The sequence below is a fragment of the Sinohyriopsis cumingii genome, chromosome 11 (genome assembly GCF_028554795.1).
Source record: "Sinohyriopsis cumingii isolate HCF-2022 chromosome 11, ASM2855479v2, whole genome shotgun sequence".
NCBI classification, from domain to species: Eukaryota; Metazoa; Mollusca; class Bivalvia; order Unionida; family Unionidae; genus Sinohyriopsis; species Sinohyriopsis cumingii.
Genome location: NC_142971.1, coordinates 41315699 through 41337207, shown reverse-complemented (window position 1 = coordinate 41337207; position 21509 = coordinate 41315699). Strand labels below are relative to the sequence as shown.

General features: G+C 34.9%; 1 protein-coding gene across 1 annotated transcript; it reads right to left on the bottom strand.

Moving 5' to 3' along the window:
• Window positions 1–385: 385 nt before the first annotated feature.
• Window positions 386–11286, bottom strand: LOC149787994 (transmembrane reductase CYB561D2-like). Its single transcript, XM_089974279.1, has 3 exons — window positions 11143–11286; window positions 6014–6051; window positions 386–3150 (listed from the first exon to the last, which is right to left on the bottom strand). The coding sequence occupies exons 1-3, from the start codon at window positions 11249–11251 to the stop codon at window positions 2566–2568; spliced, it is 732 nt and encodes a 243-aa protein (XP_089830405.1). The 5' UTR covers window positions 11252–11286; the 3' UTR covers window positions 386–2565.
• Window positions 11287–21509: the final 10223 nt, after the last annotated feature.

Genomic DNA, 21509 nt, shown 5'->3' with positions numbered 1-21509 from the left:
AAATTATTGCTAGGAGTCATACCCACAAAATTTTGTAAATAGCATACTACATGAAACATTCCTACCATGGTTAATATAAATTTTGCTGCATCAATTCAAAAGACAAAAAATATTTTTTCAACCAGGTGCTATCAAAGCTATGTGACTGCTAGGGAAGCCACCCCAAACACAAATTTGGTAGCACATGAACAAAAATCGTCCCAGTGGTTCTTTAAAAAAAAAAAAGTTTGAAATAGCAATGTGGATGGACAAATGACAATGTACCCCAGCACAACCATAAGTTCACATTGCCGTATGAACAGGTGACCTAAAAAAGAATACTCAGTTGCATAATTTGAAATAAAATAGGGCAAAAATGACAAAGTGATAAAGTATTAAACAAAAATAACATTACATATTTTAATGCACACATAATATATTGTTACAAGTTTCTTTCATTTATTACAGATATAAAAATGAGCAAAGTGGTTTATAAAAGATATATACCACATAAGTAAAACTTTTAATTAACTCCAAATTTTAACTTTCATCACAATATTTCATCAAAACTAGCATACCAATTCAAAATAAATGATGTCAGTGCATTTTCACCTCTTTCAAAAAATGTAAAAATACAAACCAAATACTGTAACAGAAGCTTTGGTAGAGCAATAATTAATAGTTGGACACTCCTCCCATTGTCACTAAATGGTAACCTACCATATATACCCATATACCAACTTATAAGCAGAGTAAAATTTCAAACTGCATATACCTAGATCTGCCATCATATAATGTACCAGCCGATCAAGGTCTACATTATTTTATAGTTTGACTTGACTTGTACACAAGTATGTATGATCTGTATCAGGTTTAGGAGATGTACCAAGCAGACTGATGGTATCATAATGTCCCTCGTTGAAGCGTTGAAATAACTCATCAGAGGAAACTTGGATAAAGATACATTTCAATATTTTGTTTATACATATAAGATAGCAGGATGGGCTTTTCAATCAACATAAACACTGATGCTAACATCACAGCTCTTAAATGGTAAAATCACTCAAAATTCATTTGGATTTCACTGAATCTTGCAAAAACAAGTGCTTCAAAAATAGGCAACACAAACTAGTCACATTAAAAATACATAAGATTGTAAACCAGCAAATATTTAATTTTTAATAATTTTAGCTACATAAATCTTGATAATAACAAAGAATTAAGGTCTCTCAGGCAAAGACATTTATAACAATAGTGTAACTTTGACAAGTGCAGTAAAGAATGACATGCCTGACATTTGGGTTGTTTCGAAGTCCACTGGGCAAGTGCCTTTCACCATAAGCATACCTGGCTATGCAATCTTTTATCTGACAAAATATTCATATATGCTTTCTTTCTAGACAACATCTATCACTATCAGTACTTTCAAGATTGTAATCAGACAATTTATTCTCTGTGATGGCTATTTATCCACATGCTGTTCTATACTAAAGTACAAAAATTGAAAGGTTAATTGTTTATAATTCATTTTGTAATCTGTCAATTTTTTATTTGGTAGAAAACGTTACAATCATGTAAACCCTTGTAGTCTTTCTCTCAAGCTTTCTCTAAAATTATTCCAGTACACACTGTTTGCCGACAAATAAAACCGAGTACATTGTGTTTGTTTTTTTTATTTATCAAATTAAAAATAGATAAAATATACAATTCCTTTTATCTACTAGTATCTTACAGTCTCTTAAACATAAAGACACTTCAATGTGAATCTTCAAATGACTTGGTTGATACCAACTTTAGTATTAGATAGCTTAAAATAGAATCAGTTGATTAGTTAAGCACTATTTTAGATTGACAACATGCTTTCTATCAAAATACTTTGCTGAAAACAGAAAGTAAACAATGATGCTGATCTATTCTTATTACTGGAATAAATGAACAAAGATCAGGAGAACTGTCTGAATAATCCTTCAATTAAAGCTGAGATAATCCTTTGCCAGAGTTTTTCTGCAGTTAATGAAATATGCATTGTCATGATTCTATCAAATAACCTGTTCCCAATGTCTTATACTACTAGAGTTAGTATTATGGACAGCCATCTTATGTTATTACAGTAAAAAAAATCCATTTCTTTGTCAATGTCTCAAGATTTAAAGCATGTTAGGTTGGTGCCACCAAACTAAAACCTTGAAAAACTGATTCACTAAAAAGACACTCCCAAATCTGAAGTTGGCATATTTACATAAAAATAGGTAAATAAAGCTAGTTATGTTTTTGCTGCCTAATAAAAACCACTGTCAACACAAATAAATTTTTGCTTGACAAGATTATTTTGATGCTGGACAAGTAACAGTTTTATTTGTCCAGTGGGAGAAAATGTACTGACTGGCAGAATAAGCATGTTCCAATAACTGATGTTATAGTTTAAGATTAAAGTTTTACTTGCAGTTAGACATTTTATTATATACATTTGAATCAACCAACATGAGACATATAAAACTGAAAACACTACATAAAAATGAAGACTTTTTACATGGACAGAAGAACTGGATTTTTGTTCAAAATTAGTTGATACAAATATTTATCTTTTTAGGTTTGTTTGGCTTTAGTGGTCTTCTTTTTGATTTTATTTGTCTCTGACTTTTCTTCTGCTTTGCCTTCTGCCGCTGGCTTCCTAAATGATTGTGGAAGGTAAGCAGATGTAATCTGGTTCAAGCCAATCATAGGTATCACGGTCAAGCAGGCCAAACAAATCCACCATACAATGTCTCCAACTTGCTGTGTGAACCAATTTGAGTGAAAAGCTGTTAAAAGAGTGCAACTAGCAAGTGCAAGCACAATGGACCCGGATGTTGCATGGTACAATTTTATAGCTGATAGTTTCATTTTAAAAATGTTGCGAAGAGCCGGGTACTTGGCAATAGCACCACCCATCATCTGTAAAGGAACATAACAAACTGTTGCCACTCCAAGAGTTCCATGCCAAGTTGTGAAATGATCCTTGTTATTGAGGTTCTTATTGTAATATATGACAAGAAAGCCGATCAAGGCAAAGATAAATGCCCCGATGTTCATTAACTGATGGGTTAGTATTTTTGATGGATGACTGACATTAGAAAATAAGGAACTTTCTCGATTGAACACAAGCAGGCCTTCAAACATCAGACAGATGAACTGAAAGAAGACAAATATTTCCATTAAATACAATATCATAGTCACTTCTTGCAAACTGTATGCAATAAAATCAAAATTTGTTTAGAGGGAGCCTTTCCTCATATATATATTAAGTTCAGATTCTAATAAATCCTAAGCGGAATAAGGTCAATGTGTATTGTTTTTCACAGACAGAAAATTCTGACAACCATGATGCTACTTTGATATGATTAAAACAAAACCCAAATGATGATTACTTTATGGATAGATGGCATACTCACAAAGGAAAATAAAATACTACTTGTTAGATCCAAGAAAAACTGATACTGTATAATTCTGTGAAAGAAGTGAAATATGGAAAAACAACGCCAAGGTTTTGTGATAAAGTCTTAAGTGCATGTACATGTAGTATGGAGACACAATGACAAGGCATGTCTACTTGCGATGTGTTTTCATCAATGACGTACATTTACATGTAGTTTTAACCTGCTGAACCAATCACTGCAGGCCCAAGTACAATGTTCTCAGAACATTGATCCAATGTGCTGATTCAATAAGCCAACCAGTTTCTCTTTCAAACACAATCTCACTAATCAGGTAATGAGTTGTCATATCGGTTGATGTACAAAAGCATCTTTCAGTCACACTGATGACATAGTTTAGTCTGCTGATGACTAAGAGCATATTGCATCTGTTCATTGACGATACAAGGCAGACAAAAATGTAGGCTCAAATCCCGGTATAGAAGTCTTGCAGTGGGAGGCTGATAGTGAATACAGGCACATTGGTAATGGATTTGTTAATTTCTGCAATAAATATTCTCTTTTCCCATATTATATACCTGTCTATCAGTCATCTTTGTGCCAGACCACTGCAAGATTTTCAAAAATGTTCTTGCCCACTAAAATAACAATGTCCTGAACAGATTACAGTTATTTTAGTGGATAAGGAATTATAGAAAATCTTGCCAGAGTAAGATTCAACAATGACTTGTTCATAGCATATAAAGTTGGAAAAGTAAATGTTTACTGTCAAAATTGACAAATCCATGATACAAGTACCAGTGATAATGATATTAGTTTTAATTACTTGAATAAACAACAGGTAAGGACAGATCTAACCCTATTTATATTTCTAAATGATCCTAATGTTTGACCTCTTAGTGGTTACTGGGCCACACTTTTCCATTTTTCTGAAATACACACTGCATTACAGTCAAACTTTGTATATAAAGATCACAGTTAAGAAAGAAGCACATCAATGGTGTACTAGGGGTCTATGTTTTGAGGTGATTCAGGTAAAATATAAGGTCACTTTATCCTAAATAAGCCCCAATAGTTTGCTTCACTCTGCCTTGATCCATAGCCCATTTTGTTTCAATTCATTATTAAAGTAAACACTGATTTTTGCATCAACATTACTTTCAAAAAATGGGAAGAAAATAAATAAGTTTTGTGCCCTATTATCAATCTAGTGTTACCTAAAATTGCCAGAAATTATATTGTTATATCCACAGAATTCTTGCCAAATATTCATGCATATTCCTTATTATAAAAAAAGGTTAAAAAAACTGTATTTATGTAGAGCAACCAGAATAAAATTATGGTTCAGTGTATATATACTAGTCCATTATTACTGATCATTTTATTCAATATTTCATCATTAAAAAATAAGAGGATTTTTTTCCTATGTATGGAAACAGTTGCCAATATTATTTACTATAATCTATTTGAGAGGCTGACAACTATACAGTAATGTTTGACATTCATATAAACTTTGAATAGTATTTCAGCAATATTTTAATAATCTGACCTGAAAATATGCCAAAACAGAGTAAAGTGACTATTCTAAACATGTAAACTTTGAATTTTCAATAATTACTTCACACTATTTTTGACAACTTCACCCTATTCCAGCTGGACACTGTACTTATGCGACTCTTATACACTTAATGGTATGAATGCTATATTCTGACTGCATTCTATGACAGTGTACTTATGAGACTCCTCTAATCTGACTGGTATTAGTGTTATATTCTGGCTGGATCCTGTGTACTTATGAGACTCCTGAGGCTGACTGGTATTAATGCTATATTCTGGTTGGACCCTGTGTACTTATGAGACTCCTCTGGACTGGTATTAGTGCAATATTCTGGCTGGATCCTGTGTACTTATGAGACTCCTGAGGCTGACTGGTATTAATGCTATATTCTGGTTGGACCCTGTGTACTTATGAGACTCCTCTGGACTGGTATTAGTGCAATATTCTGGCTGGATCCTGTGTACTTATGAGACTCCTGAGGCTGACTGGTATTAATGCTATATTCTGGTTGGACCCTGTGTACTTATGAGACTCCTGAGACTGGCTGGTATTAATGCTATATTCTGGTTGGACCCTGTGTACTTATGAGACTCCTCTGGACTGGTATTAGTGTTATATTCTGGCTGGATCCTGTGTACTTATGAGACTCCTGAGGCTGACTGGTATTAATGCTATATTCTGGTTGGACCCTGTGTACTTATGAGACTCCTCTGGACTGGTATTAGTGCAATATTCTGGCTGGATCCTGTGTATCTATGAGACTCTTGTAGATTCACTAGTATATTAGTTATATTGTTCTGAGCTGCATTTACTCATATATCAGAGCTAATTACCATATGCAGTCACTTATAAGTCTGGTCCAACAGCAGAAAACAGAGACAATGATCTGATGTTGCATAGTGCACCACCAAATCAGGGTCTATGTCATTTGTTCAATTGATTACAACAAAGACCTAGATCTACCAATGCATTATGTGATAGCAGATCTGGGTCTGTGCTGTTTGCAGTTTGAAGTGACTTGTAAGCTAGTATAGATGGTATGCATGCTGAAAGACTATCTTACCGCCAGAGCCATACAAGTTGGGTGCCAAGAAAACAGACCTGCAAAAAAACAAATGTAAATTGTTCTTATCAAATAATCATTAGTTTAAGAGCAATTAACAATGTTTAACATGTATCAATACAACTTGCCATTAGTATCTTTAATTAAGAACTAATTTATGAATAAAAATTTCTGAAAATCAGAGAAACAATTTCCATATGAAAAAGTAAAAATATCAACAAAATGTAGCCTGATTAGGTGAAACAGCATCATCAATTTAGTGGGGCTTTTTTATTGTGGATAAATATGATAATGTTATATCAATGTACAAATTATAGTGATTTCAGACAAGGACATCTTTGGATTATATTATTGTCACTAATTAGAAGACCAGTACATCATCAAACATCAGGCCACTTGTACATTACTATATTCAAGACTACACTCACATCAACACCTTCAGCAGTGGATCTTATTTTGAACACCACTGGAATTTAATTAGAACATAGGTCTGGTAATATAAATTTTTGGGCTAATTGGGATTTAATTCACAATACTGCAAGTTCTTTTTTATATTTTGACTATTCTATGGAAATAAATTATCTGTTAAATTTTACAAAGGTAAATGGTTTTCGATCTTTTCTATTTACTTTATTTAAAACTGTAAAGTCGTAATATTTGACACTGTGAACAAAGAAAAGCAAAAAATCATCATATGAGACATGTGCACAACTGATGCTTGCATGCTAAATACAATAAAAATCAATCTTTGCAGCTTACCAAATACAACAATGAATGAGAGATGTGAATGACAGCATGATTATCATAAAGCAATTAGTTGATTTTGAAATTAAATGTGTGAAAAATTACATATATAAAACAAAACTAAATCATTCGTAAAACAACAAGTAGAAACCAATTTCCATATTTGTTTGCTAGCATAGTTGCGTGTTCATGCTGATTCAGTGTTAAAAGTTAATGTGACCTTTTTAATTATAAGCATAACCTACTGAATGATTAACATAACCCTTTGTAACCTTTATTTGAACCTATTATTAGTACTGCACTCGTATAGTGTATATACTTGCTTATAAGCTGAGTTCAGATTGGGTCTATGCATTTTGCTAGTAGTAATCAGTAGAACAAACACAGACCTTGTTGTGCCAGTGTACTATGTGATGGGGAGGGGGGAGGACATGACTTACAAGTGAGTCTATACAATGCAGTATACATGTATAATACAGGCTGTCACACTTGCATACATCTCAAACCATCACCTATTGTTGACTCTTCTGGTAATACTATCTGGCCATGTCTGCATTCATAAATGGAAGGATGTGATTGAACAGCTGGATGGACAGACAAAGAGATGGATAAATGACAAATTATTTTGTTTTATTGCATAGCAAAACTTCACAGTATATGTTGAGCATTTAAGTCAAATTCAGATCTTCAGGCACAAACTGGTTTTAGTCAATACACTAGCCCCAACTTCTGATGAGGTGTCCTTACCCGAGTCTCCAACTCCAGCATTCTTGCTCCTCTAATATATTGACTAGGGATGTTTTATCTGTGACAAATGCATTATAAACATGAAACTGGCATAATACACACAAATATTCACTTGAAGCAAGCAAATATTTCTTATTTTATACTCAAATGTACTGGCCTGCATATGTATAACTGACTGAAGTAGCAAATTCCATTCCATTAATGGTTCACTGTTTATGTTCTGCTTTGTTTTGTGTATATTCGCACCAAAAATATTAGCAGTAACATAATTTTTATTCCCAATTCACGGTAGAACAAAATAAAACTATACATATAAAAATTTAATAAATGTTATTTGCTGTGTTTAAACTTGGTTTGTCTGAATACAAAATGGATCTATTTACTACTAGACCACAAAAAGTAATTATAAATTCTCAGTCATAGTGTTAGCAAGGAGCAGGTAAAAATTACAGTGTACTTTATCACTCCAGTGAATTATCAAAATTACTTCTTTCGGAAAATCCACTACTCTAGAGTGCTATGGCATCAGAGGTCTTAAATAAATGATTTGCGAATAAGTAATGACATTTGCCATCAAGATAACAGATATTATTATTATATATGTCTATTTGTTCTTTGCAATTTATCAAAATGCATTTATTTCTCAGTTTAAACCAGATGATTGCAGGAAATGATCGATAAACAGACACCATATAGATTCCAGGTTATGCAATAGGGGTTACTCTGATATTGTGGTAATAAAGAAAAAAATCTTATGGTGGCTATATTTGTTCTGATGTTGGGAAATTGATGTATATGTTGTACAAAGTGTAAATCAACATAAAAAATGATGCTATTTCTATGGCCCTCACTCTGCCACCTGTGGCTTCCAACAACAGAAATTTATCAGAGAGAATTCAAGCAATGCATCTGTAACCAAATGAGATAGGAATGGTGCCAGGATTGTCAGTCAGTACATGTCAACTCCATATGTTCCAATGCAAAGCAATGTTGAACAAAGTTTTCAAGTCTACATCTGGTAATTGTGAAGGCCATCTGAACTTATGGAAAACAACTATCACTGATTCAATCCCTTGCTTCTTGACAAATATGGTAATCATGTGATCTGACTCTTGCATAACATCATTGGACATTATAAGGTGGCAAACTGGTTATGTGATTTTTTACAGTGAAACACGGATATTCATGGGTACATTTTTAAAATACTGCACTTAAAAACAATCCCGATATTTTCCAAAATCAAAAGGTGATGCAGAACTAGTAATTTATGGTCACAGAGCGTACAGTATAAGACAAAATAAAGGTGGAAGTTCCCTGCCTTATATTAAGAGATGGAACAGAAGCTGAACTGTTATCATGCATGTTACTATGAAAAAGAAAATGCAGTTATTGTTAACAAACAGACAATGTTGAGATTTATTTTATAAAAAAAACATATTATTTTGTATCATATCTCCAAGATTTTCATCTTGAAAGAGTATTTCTGTACAATGATCTTTAGGATACAATAGCAGTTAAAAAATTAAAATTTCATAGCATGTATATTATGTCAGACCTTTAATGTACAAATGCTTTCCACACAAGAAAGTGCTTGTTTCAATGACAGCTTACAAACCAATCTTCAACAGTACAGTCAAATATTTTATTTCTGGTGGAGATTATGGACAGATGATGTATGAAACCGAGAACTGTTCAAAGATGTTTCATTTCCAGATAAGTAAAAAGAAACATGTGCCTAATGGAACACGAATTGTGTCAAATGTCAAAACCAAGTATTCTTTAAAGTGATGCATTAGGACATCCTTACTCACAGAATGAGACATGCCTTCATAATTATTTTAATGATTTGTTAGTATTGCAATCAACTTTGATATGAGAAAAATCGCTCCAATGAATATAAGCAACCAAGTTCTTTGTTGTTCACTATGTAACGAGGTAAATGTACTCGTTATTCTATACATTCTAATAATGTCCTAGATATGTGTCTAGTGGAACTGGCTATCACAGGGGCTTGTATCGAATAAATTATTAAATAATATTATATTATACTATATGTATGACTGACAGTTAAACTGTAAGCAACAATACGAGCTCCTGTGGTGGCTAAATAATGTTTGTAGTTATTTCATGATTAAAAGTAGTGATAAAAGTATTAAAACCATGAAGACAAAATTGTCAGATTAAAGCCAAATCTTTTACAAAGTTTGAAAGTATAAACATTGTAGAAAAACTAATATCAAATAATGGTAAATGTTTTGTAGTTGAGCAATATATAACAGAACAATTTAGAAATTCTTTTTTTTGTAAAAACAATTGTGGACTAGAATCATCCGTTGTGTGCAAGCAATCAGTAGAGAGCTTCAAGACAGCTTTTAAGCAATACTACTAACTTTCTCAGATGGCTTTCTCTTCCGGTGCAGATTTATACCATAACTGGCCCTGCACTGTACACATTCAGATTCAGAAAAGTGGTATGGCTACTGAGGTGGCAGGGTACACTTTCACAAACTGGCCCCAGGCAAATTTCTTAACTAATTAAAGATATGGATATATTTGTGAACTAGGTGTTTCAGACTTGTGTTGTTCTTGAAACTGATGTCAGGCACCTTTCATGGTTACTCTGCAGTTATGTTGATAGTGATATCAAAGTTTCAGGAACATCTCACACACTTGGCAGCCTATATCGACACTCTTCCACTAATTTATGTGTAATTAATATACTTACTGTGCTGTCTTTATCCTGGCAGAATGAAAATATGACAAAAGCAAATGAACACATTTTCACGTTCCATTGACATACATTTGAATTTGTTGCAATGCGATGGTAGCCGCGGTATGCCAAAGTAAGTTCAAGTAGATTCTTGTTGGGGATCTGTTTCTTGAACAAAATGAACTGTTGCTTACAGTTCCAATAGGCATACTATATTTTTTATTCATTTCATTAAAGAATATTTCAGCTTAACCCAATTTTGGCATTATCGGTTTATATCGCTTTCCAGCCAACTAAAATGTTGGCCAACAAAACTTGAAAACAGGTCCAATTCTATTATGAGAATTTGAATTTATTAGAGAAAAGGCATCAGAGTTAGTCAAGTCTGACTAAAACATTATTATTTTACTTTGTAGAAAAGCAGCGTTAGTTTAGTTGCCAGCTGTATGAAATATTCCTGAAAATTTTACTTTCGTAACGAATCAAACGATGTTAGTCGACATCAAAACATGCTACACAGCGCCGTTACTTAGGCTGTAAGACCCTGACGCCCAAAACATAAATATCAGCGTCAGGTCTTACATGTAGGACTGACTAGTCTATTCTTATGCTTTGTTTTAATATAGGTATCCAAAACTATGGTCCTTTTTTACCTCACTTGTGTATTTGATTTTTGTATACTTGGTCGCTGATTGCGGCATTAAATGTTTACATAAAAATTGTCCCCTGTCCCCTGAGGCAATACCAGTACCGTATAATGTCTGTCCCTCTCAAACTACGATACACAGTCACTCCACAGGCACTTGATTCTGGGGTAAACTAATGTGATATATAGTGGGTGTACACATTAGTTTACCCCAGAATCAAGTGCCTGTGCGTAGCTCTCCTCTCAAGAATAGAGCCAAATTCATGGTCCATAAACACTTACTGGATCCCGGCCATGCTGTATAGATGATGAAAGCTGCAAGTCCAATCGCTACTACATGAGCTACCATTTTCATATGCAAACCACCACAACGACAAAGTCCACACGTCATCACCGGCTGGGTAAATATTTCATCTAACAAATTTAGCAGAGTTTTCCAAATGAAGCACGGTAGGCTAAACTAAAACCCGACACAACGCCGAGATTGTATTCGTCTTGTTTCCTCTTCTTATTTTCACATTTGTTTCATAAATAAAATTTTTAAAAATCGTCAGCCACCTACTAAAGTAATCATTTGCTTTCCAGTTAAAAAATACTGTCTCATTTTAATCGAATTGAATTGAGATTATATGCCGAAATCAAGCAATCAAAACAAGCAACGTAACCATTTACCGATAGAAAAATGTGTTCCATAGAGAATATCAAGTTTTGTTTACGGTTGGTTTTTTTTGGGTTGTTGTTGTTGGGTTTTCAAAAAAATACTTAATGAGTCAAGTGGAAACATTGCAATGTTATGAATGATGAAGCCACCAATGACAATCCTTGTCTTTACTTCAAGGGCGAAATATTTCATTATATCTACTCATAAAAAGTATATTTTATTTTTATAATATATAATTTAACGGCAAAACCCCTCGATTTAAACCGATTTTGTATTTCCAATAGGTGTAATGTTTTCATTTTCATGACAAAGTAGGTAAATAAATTATAGTTTTACTAAATTGTTGTATCTGTTACAAATTAATTTTGAATGTTTACTATAATCCTTTAATAATATACTGGACATGTACTAAGTATGCCAGTATGGTGTCCAAATTTGATGCTGTGCAAGATATTAGGGCCAAGTATAAATTTTAGGAAAAATCTAGGATTAAAACTCTTTATTTGTTTTATTAGCGTATATTAATGTTTTAAGTACGTGTATTCCTTTGTAACACTGGGAATCATCCTTTGAGAGTGTAGGAGAGTAGTTCTTTCCTGCTTTAATATTATGCAATATTTCCATTTCACTAAATATTTCGTTCTCATTTGTTGAGTAAGCATGTTTTATGTTGACTGATGCTGGCATCCAACTCAAAGTTTTCCCTACCTATTACATCAAAAGTGTACCGAGTCAATTGTAGATTTATGTCTACTTCCTATTTTTATCAACAAGCTCTCTAACGTCAGAGTAATGTAATTGACATAGTGCCATTTACAGTCTAAGCTTAATCACCCCACTATTGTCACAGTTACTTGATTAAAACGTATGCAAAATTAGCATCTACATAAAAATGCATTGATAAGTTAATGTCGTGGGGGAGGGGGCTGCGATTTTCTATTGAACTGAGATATTTTATTTTATTTTATCCGAAGAAATTTGTTCAAAATTATATATCGATATTATATGGTGTTATTGTATTGTAAATCAGAGCTAGATATTTTGTCCAGCAATTTACAGATGGATACAGTGTACAGTGTTGGTATTTAATATATTTGTGGTATACCTTCGTACAAAATTTTTCAGAGAGCCCAGATCTAATACTAACAGCTGGTGATTTATTGTAGTAACCAGTCTAGAAAATCCACCTTCCTAAAATCAACACTATCAGACATTTTATATCCCAAAGCAAAAATATATATATAATTCCATCAGAACAGTATCTCTTATCATCGAAATTGCAAAGACCAGAATTTTTTATGACATCAGTCTTTATTTTGTGACAATTTGATTTTATTGCCATCATTTCGACATGACAACTAAAACCGGCTAACGCTGACTTATAATTATCAAATACTATTACCTTAAAGGACTACTTTTCTTTTCATTCACTTAGCTCGTTTCTTAGCCTTATTATCTGATAATTTTAAGCAATACAATTTACTACGCAATCAGATAAAATCGGTTATAATTTTCATTGAAACTTCATTTTCAAACTTTTCTATTACCTTTTTATTGTCATCGCCGTGATATCCGCTGTCGCTATCATAATCAGAAAGATCAAATAAATCCCGGTTTTCATAAAATTCTTTGTAAATATCATCAGATTCTATCTTGTACATCAACGAGTCAGTATCTGTAAATAACAACTCTGCATCAGGCCACTCAAACTTAAAAAAAATTGTAATGAAACTGGTACATTAACGTCTTTGATATCTCAAGCACTGCCATACCGACATAAAAATTGTTTATTCAACTTCAGGTTTGTTTTTTCTTTTACGTATCGCGAAAAAAATTCATTACAAAAAATTTCGTACTAACAAAATCATCAGATGATACAAGTTTAATACGACATTCAGCGTTATTTACGACCTAAGGACTGATTCGCTTTAGCAGCAGAGAGGGTGAACAGACCATAGAATTCCGACAAAATAAATAAAACAAACAAATAAATCATCTCGTAGAAAGGTCCAGATTTTACAAATGAACTTTCCTTGAGATGTTTATTTTTGCAATTACCGATTGTACTAATAAAACCTCAGTTTGAAATAGTAGCTGAAAAAATAAAGTACTCTACGTGTTTATTTATTTCTTGTTTACCTTTTTGACGACCAACGTTGGTAGGTACCCTCTCTGCTGCTATTAATTTACCACCATACCAAGTTTGATGAATATTTTTCAACACGTTCTCGCTGTCGTTTTTCCTCATCTGTTTCATCTTCATCTGAATCTTCGGAATTTGTTCTATGTTTCAAGTAATATTCAAGTTCTGATGGTGGTTTTTCTATTTTGGGATTTATGTTCTTTCTGTGTTTATAATATATCATCAAACTTCTGTATTCCTCTTCTGCTGATATTAATTAAATTATTATGTTATAATAAAATGGTACATCCAGAATCTCATACTGCAAGAACAGCTCGAGAACGATTAGAAGCAATTAAAAAATTTCTTCCTGTCAAAGACTCATTTAGAAAAAATCTACAAGCGCAGCAAGAAGCAAAAGTTGAGTATGAAGAGGACACTAAAAAACTGTTTAAGCCCGTCACTGCAGCTACTAAGAAAGTTAGAACTGTCATCAAAGAAGATCTTCTTCCGGTATCAAAACAAACTGCAGCGCTGACTGAACAGACAATGGAGATTTTACGAAATCTTCCAACTAATATAGCTGCAGCTCAGCCTCCACGTGTTGATGAGGAAATACGTGAAGGTATTGGAGCACTTCGTGCTGAAGTCGCCGATGTGAGAAAAAAACTTGCATCTGAACCCAAATCAGCAGAGGAGAGCTTAAGATTAATTGCAAGATTTAACGAAGGAGTTGTTGAGGAAATTAGAAACACTGAAAGAGAGAGATTACCTGAGTTGATATCAAAAAATATATCTAATAAATCTAATTTTTTAAAACCCTTTTATGGAAAAACAAATGATGATGATTTCATTAAATGGATATATCGCGTATATTACAATAAAAAACAAGCTAGAGGTCAAGAATTTAAAAGACTTAAAGAAGAAGTAGAAAGATTTAGAGGGGGACGGGAACAACCAAAACAAGGAGAGTCCTCCCAGTATCAGCTTCCTCCACCTCTGCAACAAATAGAACAACAACAACAATCTTCTTCGCCACAGCAAAGGTTGTTGTCGAAAATTAAAAAGGCTAAAGAGTCACTTAAATCACCCTTCTCGAAGAAAATTTCTGCACCGAAAATGACATTTACACCGACAGGTTCACCACATGGATTTCGAGAAGGTGACTCACCCCCGGACACCACTGAAGTACCTACTCCGGTAATGCAACCACCACCCCAAGATGAACCTAAAACAGGATCTGGTTTATGTCCTGATAATATCATCAATGACGTGTCACGGTTAGAAGTTCTCATAGGAGGAAAACGAGCTGGAAATAATTCACCAGAAATAACCAATGAAGCAGCTGATATTTGTCGGCGACTATTTCAAGGTGGTATCATGGATATTGGCGTTTACCGAGAACTTATTGATGAGCTCGTTGATGACTAGTTGTTAGATAAATGGTAAATAAAATAAGATGATTGTGCATGATAATCATCGTAAACCCACACAGGTTAGAGCGGTAAACTCACGATTACCAATCTATAGTGTTATTTACGGAAATGGACTTGGCGATGTCATTCGAGGATTATTCACGAGGATAGCTCCAAAAGTAGCACCCGTCGCAAAACAATTATCGATGAAGGCTATTGATATTGTTCGTGATAAAGCTCCTGGTGCAATTGTCAATGTTGCTGGTAAGGCGTTCTCGGCGATCAAAGAAAGATTATCACGATTATTGCGACGAAAACAACAACCACCGGTGAAACTGGCAAGTACTGAGGTGATGCCCTCAGACGTAAGTAAAATAATAAATCAGGCTGCAAATCAAAAACTAGCGGCGATATCTGAAGAAGCAGAAAAAAATATAACAGCAAATTTAATAGCAGGGGGCGGTTTTCGTCGACGATGATCATCATTTGGAAAAATGGTAACTATAATAAAATGTTCAGGCGCGAATCAGACCCAGCATTTGATATGGAGGCACCTGTCCTTAAGTACGAGTCAGTACGTGATTATCAGTTTTATTCTTATGACGCAAGACAACCAAATCATCCGGGGAGAATCGAATTACAGGTTCATGATACAAGTAGATATTTCTTGCCCGCTGAAGCGTTTATTGAAGTAGAAGGTACACTTGTAAAGGGGGATAATACGGCATATGGTGCCAATCTGCGTGTTGGTTTTGTCAACAACGGAATTATGGCACTGTTTGATAGCGCCACATACATGATTGATGGAAAAAATATTGAATCAATTCAGAAGGATGTTGATGTTGCTACAACAATAATTGGTCTGGCGAGATATTCTGACGACTTTACAAGATCAGCTGGTCCAACAATGATGTTTGCTAAGGATATCACCGACAACGCCAACCATAATCAGTATATCAAGTTACTCACACCACGGGATACTTCTGTTGCTGATCAGGCAGAAGGTGCCAACCCAGACCGTGAAGGTAGACCAGCTGCTGAATTTGAAATCATAAAAAATATTGCCACGACTTTCAACCTAGGATTTGCAACACGCCGATCAGCGCTGTCGGGAGATGATAGAAATTTTTCGTGTGCAATTCCATTATCTCACATCTTTGGATTTTGCAGAAATGTTAGAAAAGTCATCTTTGGAGCTAAACACACAATTGTGCTCGTAAGAAAAGGTAATGATAATGATGCAATCTGGCGAGGTGCTGGTGTTGCTGATGCTGGTAAAGTAAATATAACAAAACTTTCATTGTGGATGCCAGTAATGACTCCATCTATTACTGAGGAACAAAAATTACTATCTTTTATGGATCAAGGCGGTAAATCATTGCTATCATGGTTAACAGTAACCACAGATGCTGCTCAAAGCAGTATTAATGGTTTATTTACATGGCATATAGCATCACAACAGGGTGTTTCTGCACCACGACATATTTTTATTGCACTACAAGATAATGCTCGGACGAATAATCAACAACGTTCACATATGATATTTGATAACCTTGGAGTTAATGAAGTTTCCTTGCGAATAAATGGACATCAAGAACCAACAGAAAATATACAACTAAATTATGCACAAAATCATGTAGCGCGCGCATATCATCGTTTAATGTCATTCATGGGACGTGATCAAAATATAGATACCGGGTTGCAAATATCACAACTAGATTTTAGAGGTCTATATCCGATTTATTATTTTTCACTAGAACATCTTGATTTATCCAAACAATCTGTTGTTGATATACACTTTCGAGCTCATGTTACTAACCCTCCTCCTGATATAGCTGGTCCACCAATTGTTCGCGGCACCTACAAAGCGATCGCGGTCATACTTAGCGACAAGGCCATGTTACTTGAAGGTGGCAGTGGTCGAATGAGGGTCGTTGATGCACCGGTGGAAAATCTTTAATCGTGTTATTTAGAAAAATATATTTTATATAAAAATGTCGTATAGTCATGTTAATGTTACTCTGACCCCGGGTCAGGTAAAAAAGCTTCAATCAAAAACCGCCAACAAATGCGGAACTAAAATATCACTAAAACGAGATCATATTAGTGGTGGTCCAAACAAATTATCGTTGACAAATAATCAGATTAAACATTTCAATAAAGCCCTAGAATCAAAAACTGGAGTTCAATTCCATCTCTCCCCGAGCGCCATCAAAGACATGGTTAAAACGGGTGGTATATTTCCACTACTTGCGGCCATTCCGGCATTAATAGCTGCAGCTGCTCCAGCCGTAGCAAAAGCGGCCGCGTTAGGTGCTGTTGGAACAGCCGCTGGAATGGCACTAAAGAAAGCAACAGGGCAGGGGTACAAAAAAAAGGGACGCGGTCTAAGATTACCGGGATCTCGTTGGGGGAGAGGCCTAAGGCTTCCAGGGTCATTTCGTTAGACGTTCCAGCATCAAATTTTGATTTACTTGATGCTGCTAAAAAATTAAAAATATCTGCCTTTAGAGGTGTTTTTATGCGAGATCAATTACCGAAACAACCAAACAAACTAGAAACAGGTATTATTAATCTTGACAAACGTTCCGGACCCGGTACTCATTGGGTATCATACGCGGTTGATCCGCGTGGAATTGTTTATTTTGATTCGTACGGGTTAGCTCCACCTGTTGAATTTATCAAGTATGTCGCACCACTCCACGCAACAACCAGAGGTTACAAAGTTTGGTATTCAACGCTACCCACACAAACAATGACAGATCCGCCAATATGCGGCCGTGAAGTAATTAATGTACTCGATGCTATATCAAAATCATCCAGGCCACCACATAAAGTCGTGCACGATTATACAAGCAACCGATACGTTGCGCGTAAAGCATTTTAAACAACGGATCTTATTATAATGGTTGACATTTACGGAAGATCTTCTACTAGTAAGAAAATAAAATCCGACGTTGATCTGTCAAAGTATGCGACCAAGGATGACCTCGCTGATATTATGAACTTTGCTGGAGTTGATTCAGATGAAGTTGTTATTTTTCAAGATCGATATGGTAAACTAAAAACCAGCAATATCAAATGGAATGATATAGTCCGGCGAGTACTCGGTGCAGTTACAGATAATATTCCCGTGTTTACTGATAGCGGCAAAATCAGAGATTCAAGTGTATCATTAGCAACCATCAGAGATGAAATTGCAAAAAATGTTGCTAATCGCGTGAGAAACACCGGTGACACAATGACAGGTGAACTCAGCATGAACGGAAATAAAATAGTAGTTTTAAGAGATCCAACATCTGACGAAGACGCAGCAACAAAAAAATACGTCGACACCGTAGATAATAAATTATCCACGTTACGGGCTGAGTATGACGTTCACGCAGGAACTTTTGGAAGATTTCGAAGAAATTTTCAAAAAACCGATGATACCATAGATAAATTCTTCGGTACTCCACGCGCCATTGACATGAAACTCGTTGATATCAAAACTGACCTAGACACGATCAAACAAACACAGCAAGACGTCGTAGCGGGAATTCCTGAGATTGTCAGTAAAACCAATTTGATTAAAATTCCAGCTGCAATAACTCCCGGGCATATCACAAACATCGTATGCACGGTATCATCGGGATTTGCAACATGGTCGCAGCAAAATAATACTATCAAATATACCGCAACAGTCACTGGCGTGTACAGGCTGTCTGTGTTTTCCGCCGCTAAGTTTGAAATATTTACAACGTTTCCATGGCGTCATTCCACCGACAGGTTTTCCGGGGTTGTATCTGTTGTATTAAATAGCGGAACCGAAGAAATATTTATTCTGGAAGCAGATGATAAGAAATTAACCGCAACATCCTTCTGGTGGTGTTTGGAATTTGTAGCTGAAACACCTCAATTGGTTACGGCATAAAAATATATATGGACGGTGCGCAATACAGATACAATCAAGCGCGTGAATGGCAGGCTGCGCTAAAAGATCAAGTCGATCAATATACAGTAAAAGTAAAAAGATATCGACGACGATTGGTTATCGTTGATGTGATTGTTTATTCAGTATCCGCTGTTGTTGCTGGAACCGGTGTAATATTATCAGCGTTAACAACGATGGCACCAGTAGCTGTAACTATCTGTATTTCAGCAGCAACAACTATTGCAGGTGTGCTTGGCATCATCACAAAAAAAATATGTACTTGTACGAACGAAAAGTTATCCGATTACAAAATAAAATTACATACAGCGACGGTAGCATACTCGAAATTATCCTCGTTGTTATCAGCGAGTCTCAGTGATGGAATTATATCTGATTTCGAATTTTCAATGATGACCAAAATATACGATGAAGGTATTAAAGATACAAGTATCAATAATGACAGAATTACTCCAGCAGATCGTGACCAACACAACTCCGCCAAAGATAACGATGATCTCGGTAAGTTCAACTAATCCTGAATTTAGTGTTAATTTTCCTATTGCAATTCCAGTAAAAGAAATAGCACTAGCACAATTACGAGTATATTACAGCTGGCCAAATATCAGATCAAAATCATTTAATGGTACACCAGCAAATAATTCGCTTGTATTTACTAACAAGAACAAACCCGATGGAACACCTGACTGGGTTGTTGTTGGAATACCAACCGGCAGTTACCAGATTGAAGAGATCGGTGAGGAATTTGCGCGTAGAATAAAATCAATAACGGGAAAGGAATCAAAAATATCAATAAACGTTCACGAGCCGACGTTGTCCTCGACGGTTGAAATAAACTCGCCTGATTATGCCGTTGATATTTATCAATCTTCAATCAGATCCGTGCTAGGATGGCCTGAAATATCACCACCGATAACACCGATACCACCAGAACCGAAAAAGTCTGATCATGTCACGGATAGACAATCATATCATGAAATTAATCCATCATACGGGGAACACCTACGTATTATAAAAAATAAATCAATGCTTCACAATTTTGTCTTCTTCGGTGGAGTTGAGGCATGGTTTTTTAAAAATCCGGGAGAAACAGGACCTCATGGGGGTTTTCATCGAGAAACGATTATTAGATATTTTCAGGAAATCAATCAAGAGTGTAAAAAACAACTAGATCAACTGAATCAATATTTTAACGAACATATTTTTGACATATCAGCGTCATCGCGTGAAAAAATCATCACGCGTGTGGAAATATTAAATCAGCTTATATCAGATATGGAATATATTAATAACCGAATAGTTCAGGAGATGCTTATTATTTTAAAATCACCTGAAAATTCTGATGCAAAAGCATGGTTAGAAAAATATAAATTAACAGAAGCCGATGTACCAAATTATAAATTTCCCGGGTATAGTGTAACCGAGTTAAGAAAATCTATCAATGATGTCATTGATGAGTTTTTTTCTAAACTACTCGATGCATGGAGAAAATTAATTCCACCAGCAACCGTTCTCAGACATGATAATGATCCACATGGCGGCGGAAGACACGTATCCCCGCGGATCGTTAATATAACACCGACGGTCGCGGTCAATCTGGTTTGTGACGTAATCGATGGCAGCTATCAAATAGATCTCGGAAGATCAAATCAAGCTCAACAAGGATACATCCTGTACACGTTCACACCACAAGTTCCCCCTGGAAATTTAATCGTGCAAGAACCAACTAATCCCGTGTATTTGCGGTGTCACAATAATATGTTAACACGAATCAATTTTAAACTCACAGACCACCTTAATCGCTTGATTGACATACGTGAAGAAGAGCTTGTGATAAATCTGTATGTAAAATCGTAAAGACTTCCGTCGTAAGACTTTATCGTAGATCTTCATGTAATGGAGGTTTTTTACACACGAGGATTTCTTAACAGTTAGAAGAACATTTGTAACGGAGATCAGAATCAAATTCGATCAACTTAAAAAAATATTTTATTATTACTGGCACAAATTTGTGTTTGGTACAAATTAATCGGCCCAGGCAACTAAAAAAGCTAGTCGATGAAAGTAAAATTAAAATTTCTATCACAAAAAAAAAATAATATTTATTAATTTTCCTGATTTTTACTGAAATTGTACAAATTACTTGATTTTGACTACCAACTACCCCCTCAGAAACATAAAAATGCACGAACTACTTGATTTTGACTACCAACTACCCCGTCAGAAACATAAAAATGCACGAACTACTTGATTTTGACTACCAACTACCCCGTCAAAATCAAGAAAATTCTAACCTTGTCAAATTGTTCCTAACAAATTTTATTTATTATAAATTAATTTTATTTATTAATAATATTATTTTTACTGAGATTTTTATTTTTTTTTACTAAAATACAACGAAATTGCTCAATTTTCCTGATTTTGACTACCAACTACCCCGTCAGAAATCAAGTAATTTGTGCATTTTTCTTTGATTTTGACTACCAACTACCCCGTCAGAATCAAGTAATTTGTGCATTT

Bases quoted from the DNA above. Each gene is read 5' to 3' on its own strand.
- LOC149787994 (XM_089974279.1), bottom strand. From the start codon at position 11,251: ATGACGTGTGGACTTTGTCGTTGTGGTGGTTTGCATATGAAAATGGTA. The intron at 6,052-11,142 runs GTAAGTGTTTAT...GTTTTTTTGCAG, and splicing joins TACAGCATGGCCGGGATCCA to GTCTGTTTTCTTGGCACCCA. The intron at 3,151-6,013 runs GTAAGATAGTCT...GTCTTCTTTCAG, and splicing joins CAACTTGTATGGCTCTGGCG to TTCATCTGTCTGATGTTTGA.